Below are 18,154 nucleotides of genomic sequence, written 5' to 3' on the forward strand. Positions count from 1 at the left end.
CCTTAGGTACTCAGCAGTGAGCGAAATCCTACGATTCTCGACCACGACGCATCATCCAGTCAAACCCGGAGGCTAGCCAAAATTTCGATTCCATTTTTATTAACTAATCAGAATAAAACGGTAGGTAAGTAATATCTGTCGAGGAGAACAGTTCGTATACATTCAGGTAAGGGTATCAAGTGACATTGTCGGAAACAATGTATCTGCGGTCGATGAGATCATTTGCAATTATGATCAACCTCCTTTTCGCCGGACTTATCCAGATGTTCTTCCCAAGGTGTGTTTCATTCAAGTTTATATATAATTATTTAAAGACCACGCAGCTAGTAATTTCGCTCATGCATAAAGATAGCATTTACGCCAGTTTCCACGATGGCGGCTCGCTCGCCCTTTTCGCGGGATATTGATAGGGTAATTATTTTGAGGGTGCTTTAGCATTGGAATCTAACGAAATTTATGAAATAAAAACGACAATAGTTCCGCCTCGTTTCGGATATCGCGTAGATGTTCACCTCTACTTTCTCTATACGCTCGCTCGAATGATGGAGTAAATTAAGCACCGAAAATAACGACTATATTTCATGTTAAACGTGCAATAAGTGATACGATATCGTCTTATACTTCATCATCCCGACGTAATCCTACTGCTGACTACCTAACCTAGGTATCTTACTATACCAACTAAAATACTCATAAAATCTTGTCTGCTCGTCCAAACGCCCACCCCATCCCAATTCCCATAACCCAAACGTCCTAACGCTTCAAGCACGATATTTGTTACAGATACTCCTAATGCGCGATATGCGAAATCCTGTATATGCATCCAAGTAACATGCTTGCTCGGCCTCTTCCCAGGAAAAAGTAACGGCAGTGACAAAAGAACATCAAAACCGGCCGTCTGTAATGTCGTTGAAAATATCCCTCGTGATAAGGTTTCCTCGCAGGAGCGCCCTCTCCGTGATCCTGCCTCTCTTGGCTCCGGTCTCTGGGTGCTGAAATTGGTTTTCTTTTTCGTCGGGAGCATGAGAGGCGCGAACCCCCACGAAGCCCTTCTTCGGTACTTTCTTTGCCGGGGAAGACCGTTGTTTCTGCGGACTCGTAAGATCTACGATACAACCTCCAGTCGCTGTAATCTGTGTACCTGTGCCCGACTCGTCGAAGAAATGGCTCTCGAGCGCGTCGGCAGGCAAGTCATAGACCCAGTCGCGACTCTCCATAAGCCTAATAAAACGGCTCAACATCTCTTGGTCCCCTGCGCCCTTTAACGTGCCACGACTGCCTACAACGAGTAATTTAGTCTTTGCGCGCGTGAATGCGACGTTGATGCGCCGCCAATCTTTCAGTAGATCGCCGATGTTGGAGCTCTCGTTGCTGCGCACTAGGCTTAAAACCACCACCTCTTTGTCACGCCCTTGAAAACGGTCTGCTGTGTGTAATTCGATGCTGCTACCGTGCGCCCGTAGCCCGTGCTTCAGTAACGAGAGCTGCGACCGGTAGTGCGTCATGACACCAATCTCGGCTGCCGGGACGCCGGTTGCTAGTAGGGCGTCGACTAGCTGAACCACAACGTGCGCTTCTGTGGGATTGACGATACGATTTCCTTTCGCCTCCTCGCGCGATGAGGGTAGGGAGTCTGTGTTGATGAAGCGGACCCTGGCCTCAGGATCTATAAGGTTGCGCAGCCAGCAACTGTCATTAGTCCATGCGGTACAAAATGATCGCGGTGTACCGGGACGCATTATGGTATCTGTATTATGGTGTTTCTGCCGTAAGTTCTCTATGTGAGGTATGTCGAGTTTCTGATGGCGGAGATCTTCCGTGCCACACTTGAGCCGACCTTCGTAGATGAGGGTGTTGCTGAGTGTCATGATATCTTCACACATGCGATACTGGTGTTCGAGATTCACCACCGAGTCTGGATGTGTGTCCGAAAGCAGTTTAAACAGACTGACATCCAAGCCGCCGACACGAGCCTCCTCATTCTGTACTAGAGGGGGTAACTGATTATGGTCTCCAACCAGAACGAATGTACGTGCCATGCGGATTGGTCCCAGGCATATAGGTAATGTAATCTGGGATGCTTCGTCGACAATACAGTAGTCGAATGTTCGCTCATTGAATACCGGGTGATTGACTCCTAAACAAGTTGTCGCTACGATTGGTGTTTCGTGCCAAGCGCTTCGGATCTCCTCGAAGCTAGTCATTGGCTGTCCGGCAAGGATGGCGAAGTCCTGCACATCAGGATGGACTTTAGCTGGTGCGCCGAGTCGTAGAACAGGCATCTTGTCGTCCTTTAACTTGAGTAAGATATTGTCTACGGCGGAGTGCGTATACGAGGTTAGGAGAACACTTTTCCCTTGGCCAACTAACGCGCGAATGATATGAGCAATGGTAGTAGTCTTGCCGGTGCCGGGCATCCCCAAGACGAGTGCGTAGTCATTGGCGCCCATAACCTTCTCAATAGCCTTCTTTTGGTCAATATTCAAGCTCCCTTGGTCAGCGACTGTGTATTGTGTTGTTGATGCCTTGAACGTCGGTGGGGCGAGGTCAACTACGAGACGTCGAATTTCTCTTGATCCAAATACCCCATCCGCCATTATTTGAACCAGGTTGTTCCGGACGGTCGCCATGCCGCTGCTGAACTCATCCTTATCAAGCCGGTATTTAAGAGGTGCTTCTTTCAGCTTACCCTGGGACTGAGCAGGAGTTGCTCCTTCAGGTGCTACCTCCATAATACTGGCGAAAACTTGGTTATTTGATTCATCGAACCCTGGCCGACGTACACGAGCATTATGAAGTCGACGGTCCACTGCGACACATATATTTTGCTTCCGCACCGATGTGACGTATCCAATTGCCAAAGCAAAGTGGCCCTGCTCGTCAGACACGACGATCGGTTCTCCTACCGCGAGCTGAGAGTCCATAAAAGAGAACCCGGACGTGGGACTCTCCTTGATAAACGTATACCGGAATCGGTTGATTCTTGGGTTGTTGGCATCCTCAAGAGCAGAACCCTCCTCGATGATAACGTTGGCAAAGCACCGTCCGAGCTTCTCTCTCTCCGTGCTTACCATGGTCCATAGCTCCCGGCGCAATTTCTGGCTCTCCTTTTCTTCTTTTGTTAATAAATCTTCCCATTTTAAGAAGAATTCTTGGTGGGTCGGAGTTAGGTGCCGAACGACTTCATCAAACTTAGACTTCATCCCGCTCGTCTCGTGATCGCCATCGTCTGCAAGTTTGTGGTATATAAAACAAGAGACCTTTGCGTAGCATTTGTCGCACGTGTTAGTGCTTCGTTTCATGGGTGGAAGCTGGACGCTACGCTCTCGAATATAGCACGCGAGCTGATTTCGTTGCATAATCATATGGCGAAGTTCGTTACGGATTGTCGGGATTCGAATCGTCTGAGATGTTTCCATATAGTACAGAATACCATAAGCAATCTCAACATCGTAGCGATCTGACAACAGAAGATTGTACAGAGATGTTTGCGCTTGGTGGTTACTTGTAGCATTGTGGCCCGTCTTCACTTCGAAAGGCACTGTTAAGGTACGCCGTTGAGCGCCATCTTTCATAGTTATCTGGACCGTGGCATCAATGTTGCCCTTCAGCCCGTACATTGGAGACCAAACGTGCTCTTCAACGTCGAGGAGCTTCGTAACACACATGTTTGCCTTCTCGCCGTTTCGACCTTGCACAACAGCATCGGGCTAGTAGATCAGCAAAAATTGCCCTTAACACTGGATAATTAGAAAGCATACCTTTGGAAAACGAGTTACAAACGCCGATGCCCAACTCCGCAACTCCGGCATTTTTGACCTAAGATGTTCGCGGGCATCGCTAATAGAAACCTTAATCATATATAAGTCTTCCACGTGCTTTTCTGTAATATCACAAATCACACCATCCAGGAATTGCGGGGTCCATTTGTTCGACATGAGTGCTTCCTGGAAGATCTCATGTAGTAAAGTTCCGTATACTAGAGGCGGAGTCTTGTCACTGGAGGCCTTGACACGATCCTGGAGGACAGCTCGGCGCATGCAGGTAAAGCTGTCTGCTACAACCGTGGCTGATATTAGTTGATCTGGGTGGAGAATAAGGATGTTTTGGGAGTTATCTATGATGCATTGCCCAGTAGGTTCAAACTGGCCGATTATATGGACGTAGGACTTCGGGCTTGCAGAAGTATCTACCCAATCACCTCGAAGATGAACAGTTTTCATGATATTACTTCGGTCAACTTGGACAAATAGAATCTGAAAGTGTTAGTTATATTACTAGAGGGTCGCTTGCATGGATACTTACCTTTTCTATTGACTCACGTCCATAGTCATCGACATATTGGCTTTCAAGAACCTTTGTTACTAGGTATCTCTGAATTGTCTTGGGCTTATTGGCTACCTACAGATATTCTTAGCAACCAAATTCAATTCACCCCTATTATCGCCCACGTACAGGTAACGATCCATCCATCTGCTTAGAGGAGGCGGATTGCGTAGCAGCCATTTCAGCAGCGTCGAAATCAAAATCGCCCCCAAAATCATCGCCGTAAATGTCCTCAGCAAGGTCATCAGATCTAGGGGTTGGGTTTTCCTGCGCAGCAATACCAGGCTGGAGTAGCGTGTGAGTCTCGTCTATTTGTGTTATCAAGTCTTCAGCGGCAGCAATTATGTCGTCGTCCATATCATTAAACTCATCGTCGAATGACTCAGACTCTCGGCTGGGCTGCTGATCCCGAGCTTGTCCGGTATCTGTTAGTAGTACCGTTGGTTCTTTTACGGGCTCCTCGCACGACTGTCCTATACTGGCACCGAGTTCCATAAGTGTATCATCATCAAAATCGTCGTCCCCGTAGTCCGATGAATTGCCTACCAACGTTTCTTCTGGCTCCAACTTTTCGATTGTTGGTGTACTTTTTGCGGCAAATATTGGGGGAGAAGGCCTTGAAGAAGTCTTTCGTCTGGTAGGCGAACTGGGAATCTGTGCTACCGGCTGAGAAGACCTTTTTTTGCGCGAGGGGGACTCTAGCGCGTCTTGACGAGCCTGAATCGCTTTTGATCTGTTAAGTTCCCCCGTCACACTTTGCAGCAAGGCGTTAACCATGGATGACTTTGAGCTACGACTCGGACTCTCTTCAACATTGATTTCCACTGGCTTTGCAGCTTCTGTCCGTTCAACCCTTCGACGTTTGGGCCAATTCTCCCCACAGCTGATAGCTCTTCGTAATCCACTCTCGCCTGCTGTCCTCGATGGTCGAGGTGACGATGAGACCATAATTTGGGCCAATGTGGAATTCATGGCTCCAAGCGGTGCAACAGTCGTGGATCCATTGAAAGAAAACCGATCCCATAATTCCAGTGCAGGGTCGGCGTGAGGGGACTTAAGCGCTCGCGACAACTTTTCGACGTTTACAGCTGGGATACGAGGTTTTGAGTGGGATGCGGGTGACGATACGGGCGACGAACTCCGTGCTCGCTTCTTTCCTCTCTTGCCTGGCATTACTGGGGACAACTTCAGCCGGTGCTGTATATCTTCTTTTGTATCCCAGCCAATCTTCTCATTAGGGGAACCCTCCTCTTCCTCTTCGGCTTCGACCGTTCCAACAAGATCCTGCCATACTAGCCGATTCACGGGTGTAGTCGCGCTTTTTTTAGGTGCGGGAAGGCTGGCCGTCTCCCCGACTTGAATTCCCGAGTCAGTGCCAGCGTTCGGGGCTGTTTCAACGCAGACAGTAGATACTTCGGCCTCCTGGTCATGGGGTTTAGTAAGATCTGAACGCTTGAAGGCATTGAGCTTATTCTTGGTGACTTCGGAGATGGGCTGAAGTGGCTTAGAGACTGGATTTCGCGTGGTTCGAGTAGCAGTTGAATGGCTTACGGTTGAATGGCTTCTGGTTTTGCTCCATTGCTGGCGGGTCTATAAAATCCAGTCAGGCTTTTATGAAATGAATTGTATTGAAAATTCAATGTTATAGCTATTATGAAAATGTCGACTTACTTTGGAAGAGCCATTCTGTTCCGAGAAGGATTTCTGGAGGGGCATGGTGGTAATATTTTGGTGGATTTTATTTGATCATAATTCGTCTTTAACAGATCTTGATCCGATTCCGATGGTCAATGGCAATAAATAGGGAGGGAGTGGGTGAATGACAAAAAATTGGATGTTGGCAGTAGAGAATAAGGTCCTAGCTTTGAGGGTTACAGTCCTTTGTATAGCGAGTTGGAGGGGTGCGAGAAGTTGAATAGCAAAGCAATGAATTGAATTGAATTGGATGGATAAGACGCGTCGCCAAAGCGCGTCGCGATAGAAAATGGAATTGGAATTGGAACTTTCAATGGAACCTTACCCTGTACATAATAATGGAACAGCCACGGACCTTACTGCCCCACCTACCCACTACCTAGGTCCACTACCTTAATATTTGTGGCTAAGGTACATACACAGGTATACATACTAACAGGTGGGCCAATGACGTTGATTTCATAGTACAAGGTACGTAGTACGGAATACATAGGTACCTACATACAAGGTACCTAGATGCAAGTAATATGTGGCCCAAGCTCCTAAGCTACATTTCCCCACCAAATACAGTTTGCCTTTACTTTCTTTACTTTCAGTCTCACGATTCTCAATTTCGATCAATAGGTACATAACTCAAGACACTGAGGTCAGATGACAGACTCACTCGGGTAGGCCGACAACGAACAAATAGTCTGGAAGACTTAAACACGACGGCAGAATGTCGTCTGATGATGGAATTGACCATCCTTTCGATGATAGCTCACTGTCGGACCTCACTACCAACCCTCCTTGGCCACTCCTAAGTCGGGTTCAACAGACACAAATAGAAAGGAGGTACTTTGAGGATGGCGCAACTATACATTTCGAAAGATTACCCAGCTTTCAGTTTTGGGCGCCCCTTGTATTCATGAGGGAATCCTTTCGTGTCGTCTACGTTACCAACAAGACTATTCAAGCGTCTAAGCTTTCCCAGCGCCGCTTGACTGCTGGTGAAGTTGACGCTACCAGTGAGGCTGCCGCCAATTCAGCCCGATTCCTTCCTTGGATTCACCCTGTTTCCTTGATAATTGCTTCTTCTATATGTTGGAGGACTAGACAATCCTTCAGGTTTCCACTCTACCAGCCAAAGAAAGGGAAATTTAATCCTCGCATCTTTCCCACTAAACGTCTTCCCATTTTTACGGGCGTTAAGGCCGTCTTCGCCTGGCATGTGTCTCGGTTCTTTTGCTATTTCCCTTTTAACCTAATCGGATCCCTTGTTTTCTTTACCTCTGTAGCAGAAACATCATATGACGCGCGCTTATCCAGAGACCCGCGCCTAAAGGACTGGCTCGCAGATGTTAGAAGAAATAAACTTAACAGGCTTTCTCATATGCAGCGCGAGAATCAGGGGGCACAACGAAGCTTTCCAGTATTTCCGGGTCCCGATCCTCAGTCTTCCCAGAGGATTCCCGCTCCCCAATATCCACGTGATAAATATTCTTCAGGGTCGGGAGATGAAGTGCCCCGAGAATATGGAAATGATACCTTTACTGGTCAGTCAGAAAGCAGCCCCGACGGATTAGCCTCGGAAGTCAGCAGGAGTCCATCAACGTCCTCCTCGGGTTCCGGTTCGCGGCATACAGAAGATGACTCGGATCTGTTCGATGACGACGATGCTTCGCCAGTCCCAGCCGCGTTAAGGAAAGCAGAGGCGCAACAAACTCGTGACTACCAGGGTGGCTCCTCTTGGGATCGGGTTAGACAACAGTCACAATCCGAAAGTGCTCAATGGACTCGGGGAGATTCGTCCGGCCAGGAAAGAGGTTGGGGCCGACTGCGGCAGGATAAGACGCAAAATCCCCGGGATAGTCAGCCAAAGACGGAGGGCTTCGCATACACAGAGCAAGATGAGGACAAAGAAAACAAGACCTATGAAAAAGAACAGGCTCAGAAAGAATTCGATGCGTTACTAGAAGCCGAGAGACGTGGCGGATCGAACAGAGGGTAGGGCTAGGACGGGGAACATCGGTCAATGGCAGAAACGAAAGGCCTATGCAATACTAGCACACAGGTATGTCAGAAAAGAAGTGAGCAATTACGTTATGGATATCATGGTCTTTGACGATACACGCCTACATAAGTTCATAGTTATATGCTAAATTGCATTGTTTTCCTATTGTTAGGCCATCTCATCAGCTCCTTGTTGTTGAATAGGTAAGTACCTACCTACGTTACACTTTTGTAATTCTCACACCTACTCCTATTGTCCTCAAATGAATTCTTCCGGCTGTCTTTTACCTAGTCAAAGAAATGACTATGCCATTGAATTAAAGCCACGGCACCATTTCTTTGCACTCCTCATATAGGAACAATTCCAATATCACTAGTATGAACTTCTATAAGTAACTAATCCTATCCCCTAAACAATTTATGTTTAGAGAACATCCAACAGTAACAGCGAAATAAGCAAACTGACTGCAAATCGCCTGTTGATTCGGGTGAATTCCTTAAGTAATCCTCAGATTAATTCTGCACGTTAACTCAAATATTTAGGTACACACCGAAGCATCTTTGTATTCAAGCTTGATTCGCGAACTCTCTACGTCAATATCTTTGCGACACCAGGTAATATTAAGTCGATCAGAATCGCCAGCACCTCCCCAATTCTTCATAGAATCCGATCAACGGTAAAAGCTATTTTTTAAACACCAGTTAAGCTTCTTATTGGTCCTACTATATCGCTGTTAATAACATTCAACCACGTTTAAGATGTGTCAACAGTGGCTACTGAAGTACAAGGTTTGTGGACATTTCGATAGAGACGAAGAACTCGTCTATTGCGAAAAATTCAACTCTTCCTTTCCCGAGCGCTGTCTACGGAGTTTCGGGTCCGATATCATCCGACCATATACCCCTGGAGATGGTGAGTGTTATAGGTGCACCGGGCGTAAATTCTTAGATGCTCAATGGGATCGAACCATAAGCACAGATATGGACGACACACGATTGGCCTTCAGTCTTGCGAGAGAACGTCTTTTCTCGTTCAACTTCGTCACGGTGATGGATCTACAAAAAGCACAGGACCTGTTAACTTATACATACCTATCCCAGGGTGTCGTAATGAATGTACGAAATATGCTGAAGATATTTGGCTACGAGCATCCAAGGCTTGAGACCGAGGTTGATATGGATAACCAAAATAGTTGGAGAGGAGAAACTCCGTTTACTCCAGCAAGCGAATATATGTTCCAATATGCACCTCCTCCAACACCGAATAGTGCGGTCCTATTTGGAACGGTCGTATCTACACCCGCCGAGGACCCGGGGGCAAATTAGGATAGTTATGACGCGCCTCTGAGTTACATGCCAACTCCTTGGTCTATAAGAATGCCCGGAAATGTGACCAAATAGGTGGGATCGGATTACCTGAATAAGTATACGGGTAAAGAGGCATACCTGAGAATAATGGATGTGCATTTATGCTCATGACATGTACTCTTATATATTATGCATGGTTCCCTGTTCAGTATTATTGAAATTTGTTTACAACGATGACAACGGTAGCAGGCTACCGCTATACATCAGGGTTAGCAGGGCTATGAAAAAGGGGACAACGATAAATAGCAATTAAATAGAAGTCTATTCAAATAGAAGTCCATTACAAAATATGTATCTTTAATTATCAGATTTCTTATATTCTCTGTAATAATCATTGGTAAATCGGAGAAAATTGTAAGAGTTTTGTCGTAACGGATTGAAAAAGACGGTATAGAACAATTAACATCCCTCAAGTTTACACATTCCATCAACTATTATCAGTTTCTACGTCTAAGAGATATACTTTTAAAGAAGGGTCAAAAAGATGCTGATTGCCTAACCTAGTAGACTTGTAAGGTATTATATACCGGGATTCTAAGGTAGCTATAGATGGCAACATCCCTATGGTACGTGACTAAATAAAATAATATTAGACGGTCAACAGAGTAACCGCGATCGAAGTATTTCAAAGTAGCTAAATGTAGGGTAGTAGATTTGTCTTGGCCACCTCTCTTTGACGTGCTCACTTAGTTGGAGAGGCATCCATCTTTGGAATCGCATCATATGGGGAATATATGAGGAATATGCGGGGGTCAGCCATAGTATCAGATAACGCGGTCGAGGCCAATGCCAAAGCAATATATATAGTCGACGCGTTAACCTTCTGATGAGATGATTGTGTAAATAAATTGTATTCAACCGTATTCATAATGGCGCCCTCGGTCGCAGACGTATTACCTAGCGCATCTGAGCTGAAGGCGAAGGCAGAGCAGAAGCTCAGCAAGGCTTATGACGCAGCGCAACACGCCTCAGTAAGGGAATCTATTGAAATACAACTATACATATAAGCTAAATTGTTGAAAAGTACAAGTACGCTAGCTACTTGCCTGTGTACGATGAATCAACGACATTCCCGCCAACGGAGCCCTTCGAGTTCGTCGACCGGGGTCTCCTAGCGGACAAAGCCAAGCCTCATCTACTCGGGCTCGACGACCCAAGTGTTGTCGTTACCAAGCTTACCCCTCGTGTCGGCACAGAGATCACTGGCCTGCAGCTATCCGAGTTGACGGATGAGCAGAAGAACGAACTGGCTTTGCTAATTGCCGAAAGGGGCGTCGTAGTGTTCCGCGGCCAGAACTTCAAGGATATTGGCGTCCAGAAACAGAAGGAGTTCGGCCAATACTTTGGCCGTCTACATGTTCACGTAAGTAATGCGTACTTGCGCACTCCCAAGTGCTAGTCCTTAACGTCGTATAGCCCGTCGGAGCTCACGTCGACGGGGCCATCGAGTTTCATAATATCTATCTTGGACCAGACAACCTGTACAGAGCCCAACGACGCTTGGAGCGCTTGACTACCACCGGGTACCACTCGGACGTCTCATATGAACACCAACCTCCTGGAATAACGCTTCTTACACTGCTGGCGGTGCCCTCTACGGGGGGTGATACTGCATGGACGTCTCAGGTCGTAGCGTACGAGAGACTTTCGGAGCCGATCAAGGCATTGCTGGAGGGCCTACGGGCCGAACACAGCGGATTTCCACAAGCCGAGGGTGCCCGTCGCGACGGCAAATTCGTCCGTCGCGAACCTGTTAAGTCGGACCACCCGATTGTAAGGGTACACCCGGTAAGTATAAACAAAACTTATATCCTTACTTTGTAGATAGATGTATTAACATTTCTTTCCTAACCTAGGTCACTGGACAGAAAGCACTCTTTATAAACCCGGGGTTTACGAAGAAGATCATAGGGTTGAAAACCGAGGAGTCCGACGCGATTCTCCAGTTCCTCTTCAAGGTTCGTTCCTCCCAATATACGTTTACTTCGTATAGGGCAGTCTCTAATAATGTAATTAATTTCATAGCATATCTCCCAGAGTGCAGATATCCAAGTCCGCGTGAAGTGGGACGACCAGACTGTGTCGCTCTGGGACAATAGAGTCACAGCTCACACTGCTATCTCTGACTACGATGTATATAACGAGGAAGAAGGCTTGCGTCATGGATTCCGCATCACTACCCTTGCTGAGCGTCCGGTAGGAGTCAACGGGTTAGAGACAGTTTGGTAGGACTGGTGCTATAGCATAGGATATTCTTTAGGTACCTAACTAGGTAGTTCTACAAGTTACTAGGCTGGCTAACATAATTTGAAATTAAACATGTGGACTCTCAATATGTATTCAATTCTTCCCCTTTCCTTCGCTTTTACATGCTCCCCCTGTTATATCGTTTCGAATATATATCTTCAACGACTCTAGGCCTGCCAATGTAAGTCTATCAGGGTCCATGATTTTGAAGTCGTGCTCCGTGTATTCTTTCCACATTTCTCTGGCCCGCGGGGTCTCTGCGTTAGCAGGATATGGTTGCCTACGTTGGAAGACTTCGAAAGCAGCCGTGTCGGCATCTGTTCGTGAACCGTAAGTGGTGTTGTTTAGGACGTGAATGCGGCCATTCCCGATGATCATAGCCGGTCTCGCAATGTCGGCAATGATTTCGCTCATGGGGAAGGTCGGGTAGCAGAAGAACACGACTGAATCGTCAACAATCTCGCTGAAGCCTCCGGCACCGTGTTCACCGACGACAGATATCCCTAAGTTTTTCAATAGAGCCCTACTCATTGGGCTATAATCCGGATCCTGGGCAAAAATCTCTACATCAGCGGCTGTTGTAGAACGAAATGCGGCCCCTATTGTCAAAGCAACCGCATGCTGGTTCATGCTGAATTTCTTATTAGCCATTTCGGAACCATGAGCTGTATAACGGCTGTCATAGTGGGACATAGGAGTCATATCCCCCAAGGCAAAGCACACGACTCTATTGATCTTCCTAAAGCCTTTTTGGAAAGCAAGCTCGTGTTTAAGCCAGGTGCACGTCGAAGACCGTTCCCACACCTGCTGTATCTCTTTAAACCGAGCATCTAAAGGGGGTTGTTCGCTGGCAGTGAAGTTGTTGAATGACTGGTTCTTCCATGCAATCATATACGAATAATAAGGAAAGGAGTATGGAAGAATCCGTCGGAAGAAGACGTCTGAGGACTGCATTGTGACCATGTACCAGTAATTCTGGAATTCGACAAACGGTTTCCTAATTCACCAAGAGTATATTTTTGTTAGCCTGACGGAACTCGCATATATATATAGATGGCACTAGGAACTACCATATAGGATCCGACACCCCAAGCATCGGATTTCTAATAGAAACCACCGAGCCGTCAATACAACGAATATTAAACGATGGCTGAGTTCGCCAGTGCATAAGCTCGTGTTCAATCCGTTCAAAGTCACTCCTTATCCAGATTTTCTCGCCAGAATGATACAAATCTGCTATCTTCTGCGTGTTCTCGATGACTTGAATAGGGGGAGACTGTGGCAGCTCCGGGATATCTCCTGACTGATTTGTAGGATCCATTTCGGGTGTAAAGAACAATTGGTCTCTCTTATTGCTTTGAGCCTTCAGTAGTGTTCTACAACTGACTTCGGTCCTGTGTAAGATGTATCCAATAGGCCTTTCCCACCGATTACAATATTGATATTTATAGCCGGATTGAAGTGACTCACAGTCTCGATGAATTTGATGCTAAGGAGATGTACAGGCAAATTTCACTGAAGATGCAGCTTGCTAACTTTTCATCTTCTATGCAGTTTCTTCGGTCTATTTGAAATCATAGTAGTAATTATAAAGGCTGCGTTTGTGTATATGTATCCACTGCTTGTGATATAGCTGTCGTAGTAGCTGAAAATCTAGCTTGAGCACTATACTCTTGTCCATAAGCCTCTCTCAGAAGACACATGCAGCTTGCTGTAATCTGACTCTACCATGTCGCCGGTCCGAATTTCTCGCCTTTTGGCACTGTCTTAAGCCACCCCACGTATGATGCATCCTATTTGTCATGGTCAGCAACTATATGAACCAAACCTAACATTGCACAATCATGTTAGGCCAGAAAAGACTTACAAGAGTATTGAATACATCCACGTTACCCCACCACTGAGGAATAGTAACTCCAGGAAGAGTTATTGCGAAAAAGATGACGATAGTCGACAAGATAAGCCCCGCGTCGAGAGCAGCAGCTGTGACATAGTTGTACGTTCTCCACCAGCCGCCAAATCTCTTCCTTATGGCATAGTTAAAGATCAAGCCGAAGATTGCCCACGATGAAAAGCTGATCGGAGTGGCTGGCGGCAACCATGACATAGCTCCAAACATGATCGGTGCGTTGAGGTGGCGGGCGAAGCCAATCTTCAACTTACGGCTCAGAAACCACAGCACAACCGGGAATCCAGCCCCGATAAGCCAGAACCAGTTGAAGTTCACGTACATAGATCCAGGGCCAAACATGCGTTCCGGCCCCAGAACTCCCCACACAATGGATGATGAGAAGAAGGCTCGCCCATTAGGACAGCTGAAATGACTGGGTTGAGTACTGCGAAAAATGCATTAGCCTGTTAGACATACGTGTATATATGTGGTATAACTCACACAGCGCAAACATCAGGAAGAGCTCCTAACGTCCAATTCATCACCGCGATCTGGACGAACACGGCCCATATGCTCGCTACGACCTGGCACCAAAAGGTGACCTTAGGCGGAATCTTCATGTAATGAGCCAGCTTTAGGTCGGCGCTCTGATTTGTGTTAGTCATTTCTCTTAATCCAAACTCACGTAGACTGTCATGTATCTAAAGGCCAATGACCCTCGCGAGTGAAAGAAGTGTGAGTGAGGAAATCCGTTTACATACATATGTCTGAGCCTGCCCTAACGTGATTGTACTGAAGACCTTGAAGATCATCACTGCAATGGGACGACCTGGGAACATGAAGCCAGCTATAAATGGCGAAATTACGTTTAGAGCCAACGGGATAGTTGAAACGGCCAATATCATGCATGTAGGGATCACGAACATAAGTGCTAGGAGGACGGAAACGAAGAACCCCCACCATGGGAGTTGAGAATCGTACGCCAGCACGGTTGCGAGTCCAAATGCAATGGAGACTAACAGAAGTCCATAATACCACCATTCAGGGGCTTCGGTGTATTTTTTCATCAGTTTGAGATGAATGTCGGGTTCTTGATTGCGCGCAGTCTTGAAACGATACCAGATCTCCTTTCCGTTGAAGAGTGCAGTGTGTACAAGCGCCGCCGTCAATGCGGCATAGGAAAGCCCATAGTTTAAAGCCAATGATGCGGATAGGAATAGCGGCGAATAATCGCGGTATTTCTCCAAGTCGAGAGTAAAACTATCTCCAAGAATCTTCGAGACGTTGTATGCCTTCTGCGTGTTGTCGTAAGTCTGCGATGTCACGAGAGGAAGATAATCAGAGTAACTACAAGCCCATTAGAAATAGTCTTTGCTCGCGAATCCTCTAATCCATGCTGAAAAATCGAAGGTAACGTAAACTTACAGGGAACCAGTATATGCCATCCCAATACACGGAATGAGGACGAAACAGACAAGACCAAGTAGAGTATTAACATGAACATATGTCGGAGCTAGCAACGGATCTAGCAAGTAGGCAGAGACGTAGGTCCAGTCAAAGGTCAATGGGATAAGACTGAGACCCGTGAACCCGCCAAAAAGCTGGTTGAGAACAGGGCTCTCTGGCTTAATCCAGGTCACGAAAGCGAATATGGAGAGACCTTGCCAGAGTACACCGGGTATCCAGTAGTAGAAGAACATACCACCCATCACGATGAAGAAGTAGCGATAGCGACTTATCACCCATCCGTCGGATTTGCTACCATCACTCTTACTTTTGTCGTGGAGGGCGTAGAAAAGAGAGGTATAACTGAACTGGGAAGGCCACATCATTGCGGCAGGATATATCAGGAACCGTCTGAACATCCCGGACAGTGATATTCCTATGAGTTGCGAGCTCAGCGTAAACATTAAAGAAAAGCCCCAGCCTAGATTGAGGTTGTAGAAAGGCTTTCCTTGAAGCGCAAGCAACGCATCAGTGGAATATGCATATGCGATGCTGACATTCGACATAATAGTGACAACCACATGCTCTTTGATGGTAAAGGGGCCGGTATTCAACGTCCACTCCTGGCCGAAGGTTTTGAATACTCTTGTTGGCATGATCTTTGCCCACAGAGACCCGATAGGATAGACTAGCAGCACGACCACTATGGCCGGGAAGTTAACCATTGGACTCCGCATGCTCAACAGCATGTTCAAACCACTGCCAAGGGTGACAAAGATCATCCCCAGTATCCAGGCTCTCACGGTACACGCGACTTCTCCGCCATCGGTATTGCGCACGGCGGCACGCACCTCCTCGTAGGGTGAATTTTCGCTAAACAGCGAGTCGGCTTCGATAATCTCTTTAACATCTCCATGCTTAAGTGCCGAATTGACGGCATCGAGCTTCTCTTGGGGAAGGTTGGGGTCCCATTGGTGGGCGTGCTGAATTTGGTGAAGGTCTTTGATAGCAGTGGCCACATCTATATCACGAAGCTTCTCGTTAGAGGAATTAGGTGTCGCGCTCTCAGCTGGGTCTGGACTGATCTCGGATGTGGCTTTATCGGAAGTATCTGCTTTCCCGAAGGGAAACCCCATGATGGCTAGTAAGCGATCCTTAAGTGCTATAGAGCGAATTCATAACGGCTAGTAATAGGAATTTCGATTTAGCCACGGGTGTAGACAAGTTTTATCTCTTCTATCCTCAACGGGTCGAGATATCTTCCAGTCGCCTCACCTCCGAGATTCACCTATCAAAATAGGGTCCAACGGATGCATTAGAGATTGCCAGCCAGCCGGTATATCACACCCCTGGCGCTCCCCGCATGGGTTGGTAACACTTACTCCCTTTCTTTGTTTTTCGACCTTCCCAAAGCAATCAGCTTAGACGAAGTGTGACCAAAACCGGGAAGCATTGTGCCGCCGGGTGTGGGTTTGGTGTATATACTAGACCAGGTCGGCTCATTAAATTGAGTGGCTACTCCTATACATTCGGTAATCTTGAACCGACATCCGCCAACAAGAGGGATATGTGAGCCAGGGGGACAATGGGGGGAATCTGGCTTATCATATCCACTTCAGATGGCGGGGATCTTGTTTGTTGCCACTGTAGATAGCAGATAACATATCAAATATTGGGTTGTGTAAACGAGCGAGCTTATCATTTATGTCCGTAATGTCTCAGGTAGTCGTAAAGTTATATACGCCAATCAAGTGGGATTCCTTTATTCTTCGTGCGATGCATAATTCGGTATAAACGAAAGACCATTTGGAGCTCGGGTTCGTTGAGAGCATCTTGAGAACCATAATTATATATACTTAGGTAGGTAGTTACCATGTTAGATACTAGTACTCGATGCTCCCGAAGAGAGATGCTAGTAGGTACTTAAATTCGACTGCTACTTCGTAGTGAGTTTGAAGTGTTAGATACATCTTCATATGCAAAGTACCATAGGCGGATGTCGTCAAGTGTATAGAAGCATGCAAATGTCGCTTAGCTGAGCTGATGCTGTGAGGCTGAGACAGCTGTTATTAAACTGGGCTATGGCTAGCTGGCTAGCTGGATGTATGGCTGTGCCAACCGTACCTATGCAACATTCGACCTGTCGACCCAGAGCCTTTTCTGATCATCAATTCATCTTGACCAGCCTAACACGTAAAAATCAGCAAGATGCCGCAAACTCACCCCCGAAACCAAATCATACTTGCGCCGTCAAGGGTAGACCATAACGGCATCATGTCTATCTTTCTGGCCGGTACCACTACTAAGACAGACGATACCCGGGACTGGCGCGAGGTGCTAACCGAATCGCTCGCGGATCTGCCCCTCACCATCATCAACCCGTATCGATTGGATTGGGACTCAAGCTGGCGAGAGGATATTACATGTGAACCTTTTCGAGAACAGGTGGAATGGGAACTCGACATGCAGGAAAAGGCTCATATAGTCGTCATATTCTTCCACCCGGTAACTGAAGCGCCCATAAGCCTGCTTGAGCTTGGACTTTGCGCGAGAGCTAAGAAAGCCATCGTTGTTTGTCCTGAGGGGTATAAGAAGAGAGGAAACGTCCAGATTATATGTCAAAGATATGGACTTGAAATCGCAGAAAACTTTGATACATTAAAAGAAGCCATCTTGAAGAGATTGCCAACAGGTTCTCTATGAGCTTGGAGGATATCATGGGGGTTTGCCCGAGGGCCTGAGTTTATGGGGGAATGTCCGAGTTTACAACAATAATGAATAACATTTGCTTCAAAAGAAAGACATCATTATACATTATACATGATCTTCCATACCCACAACAGGGCTAAACCCCCCTCTTGCCAGCATTCACTTACATGTCTTTCAACCTTGCTTTCCATTAGGTATTTGATTATAACAAACGGCCATCTAAGCCGTGCCTTAGTAGTGAAGAATCAATCTTTTATTAGTGGCCGCATAGCTTTAGATATGTCTTGGTCGATATTTAGAAATCGAGATATTTATGTTATATTATGTTATGTTATGTTATGGTAGGTAGAGAAAGGGAATAGAGAGCGAGTGCTTGTATTCCCGACCAATTGGACGCGGTCGCACATGATAATTTTGAAATTTCGACAATGTAATTGAAAATATCTTTTCGGGGATATCCTTTATCCTTTCTATGTAAAG

General features: G+C 46.6%; 6 protein-coding genes across 6 annotated transcripts; 4 read left to right on the plus strand and 2 right to left on the minus strand.

Moving 5' to 3' along the window:
- Nucleotides 1–6,610: 6,610 nt before the first annotated feature.
- F4813DRAFT_364350 (uncharacterized protein) lies at nucleotides 6,611–8,179 on the plus strand. The gene has a single exon (XM_049243799.1). The coding sequence runs from the start codon at nucleotides 6,740–6,742 to the stop codon at nucleotides 8,009–8,011; it is 1,272 nt and encodes a 423-aa protein (XP_049098390.1). The 5' UTR covers nucleotides 6,611–6,739; the 3' UTR covers nucleotides 8,012–8,179.
- Nucleotides 8,180–8,555: 376 nt separating this feature from the next.
- Nucleotides 8,556–9,395, plus strand: F4813DRAFT_397594 (uncharacterized protein). Its single transcript, XM_049247956.1, has one exon. It carries the CDS (start codon nucleotides 8,773–8,775, stop codon nucleotides 9,337–9,339), a length of 567 nt encoding a protein of 188 aa, XP_049098391.1. The 5' UTR covers nucleotides 8,556–8,772; the 3' UTR covers nucleotides 9,340–9,395.
- Nucleotides 9,396–10,115: 720 nt separating this feature from the next.
- On the plus strand, nucleotides 10,116–11,666 carry F4813DRAFT_135163 (TauD-domain-containing protein). The gene is made up of 5 exons (XM_049238767.1): nucleotides 10,116–10,352; nucleotides 10,406–10,744; nucleotides 10,798–11,169; nucleotides 11,238–11,339; nucleotides 11,407–11,666. Exons 1-5 carry the CDS (start codon nucleotides 10,251–10,253, stop codon nucleotides 11,608–11,610), a joined length of 1,119 nt encoding a protein of 372 aa, XP_049098392.1. The 5' UTR covers nucleotides 10,116–10,250; the 3' UTR covers nucleotides 11,611–11,666.
- On the minus strand, nucleotides 11,619–12,952 carry F4813DRAFT_364352 (uncharacterized protein; the record flags this gene model as incomplete). Its single annotated transcript, XM_049243800.1, has 2 exons — nucleotides 11,619–12,625; nucleotides 12,699–12,952. 2 exons carry the CDS (start codon nucleotides 12,947–12,949, stop codon nucleotides 11,722–11,724), a joined length of 1,155 nt encoding a protein of 384 aa, XP_049098393.1. The 3' UTR covers nucleotides 11,619–11,721.
- A 198-nt stretch (nucleotides 12,953–13,150) lies between these two features.
- F4813DRAFT_135135 (small oligopeptide transporter) lies at nucleotides 13,151–16,637 on the minus strand. The gene is made up of 5 exons (XM_049238766.1): nucleotides 14,945–16,637; nucleotides 14,281–14,866; nucleotides 14,021–14,166; nucleotides 13,496–13,964; nucleotides 13,151–13,421 (listed from the first exon to the last, which is right to left on the minus strand). Exons 1-5 carry the CDS (start codon nucleotides 16,099–16,101, stop codon nucleotides 13,353–13,355), a joined length of 2,427 nt encoding a protein of 808 aa, XP_049098394.1. The 5' UTR covers nucleotides 16,102–16,637; the 3' UTR covers nucleotides 13,151–13,352.
- Nucleotides 16,638–17,834, plus strand: F4813DRAFT_135134 (uncharacterized protein). Its single transcript, XM_049238765.1, has one exon. The coding sequence runs from the start codon at nucleotides 17,174–17,176 to the stop codon at nucleotides 17,666–17,668; it is 495 nt and encodes a 164-aa protein (XP_049098395.1). The 5' UTR covers nucleotides 16,638–17,173; the 3' UTR covers nucleotides 17,669–17,834.
- The last annotated feature ends 320 nt before the right edge of the window (nucleotides 17,835–18,154 follow it).

The sequence above is a fragment of the Daldinia decipiens genome, assembly GCF_022478715.1.
Source record: "Daldinia decipiens strain CBS 113046 unplaced genomic scaffold F4813scaffold_23, whole genome shotgun sequence".
NCBI lineage: Eukaryota > Fungi > Ascomycota > Sordariomycetes > Xylariales > Hypoxylaceae > Daldinia > Daldinia decipiens.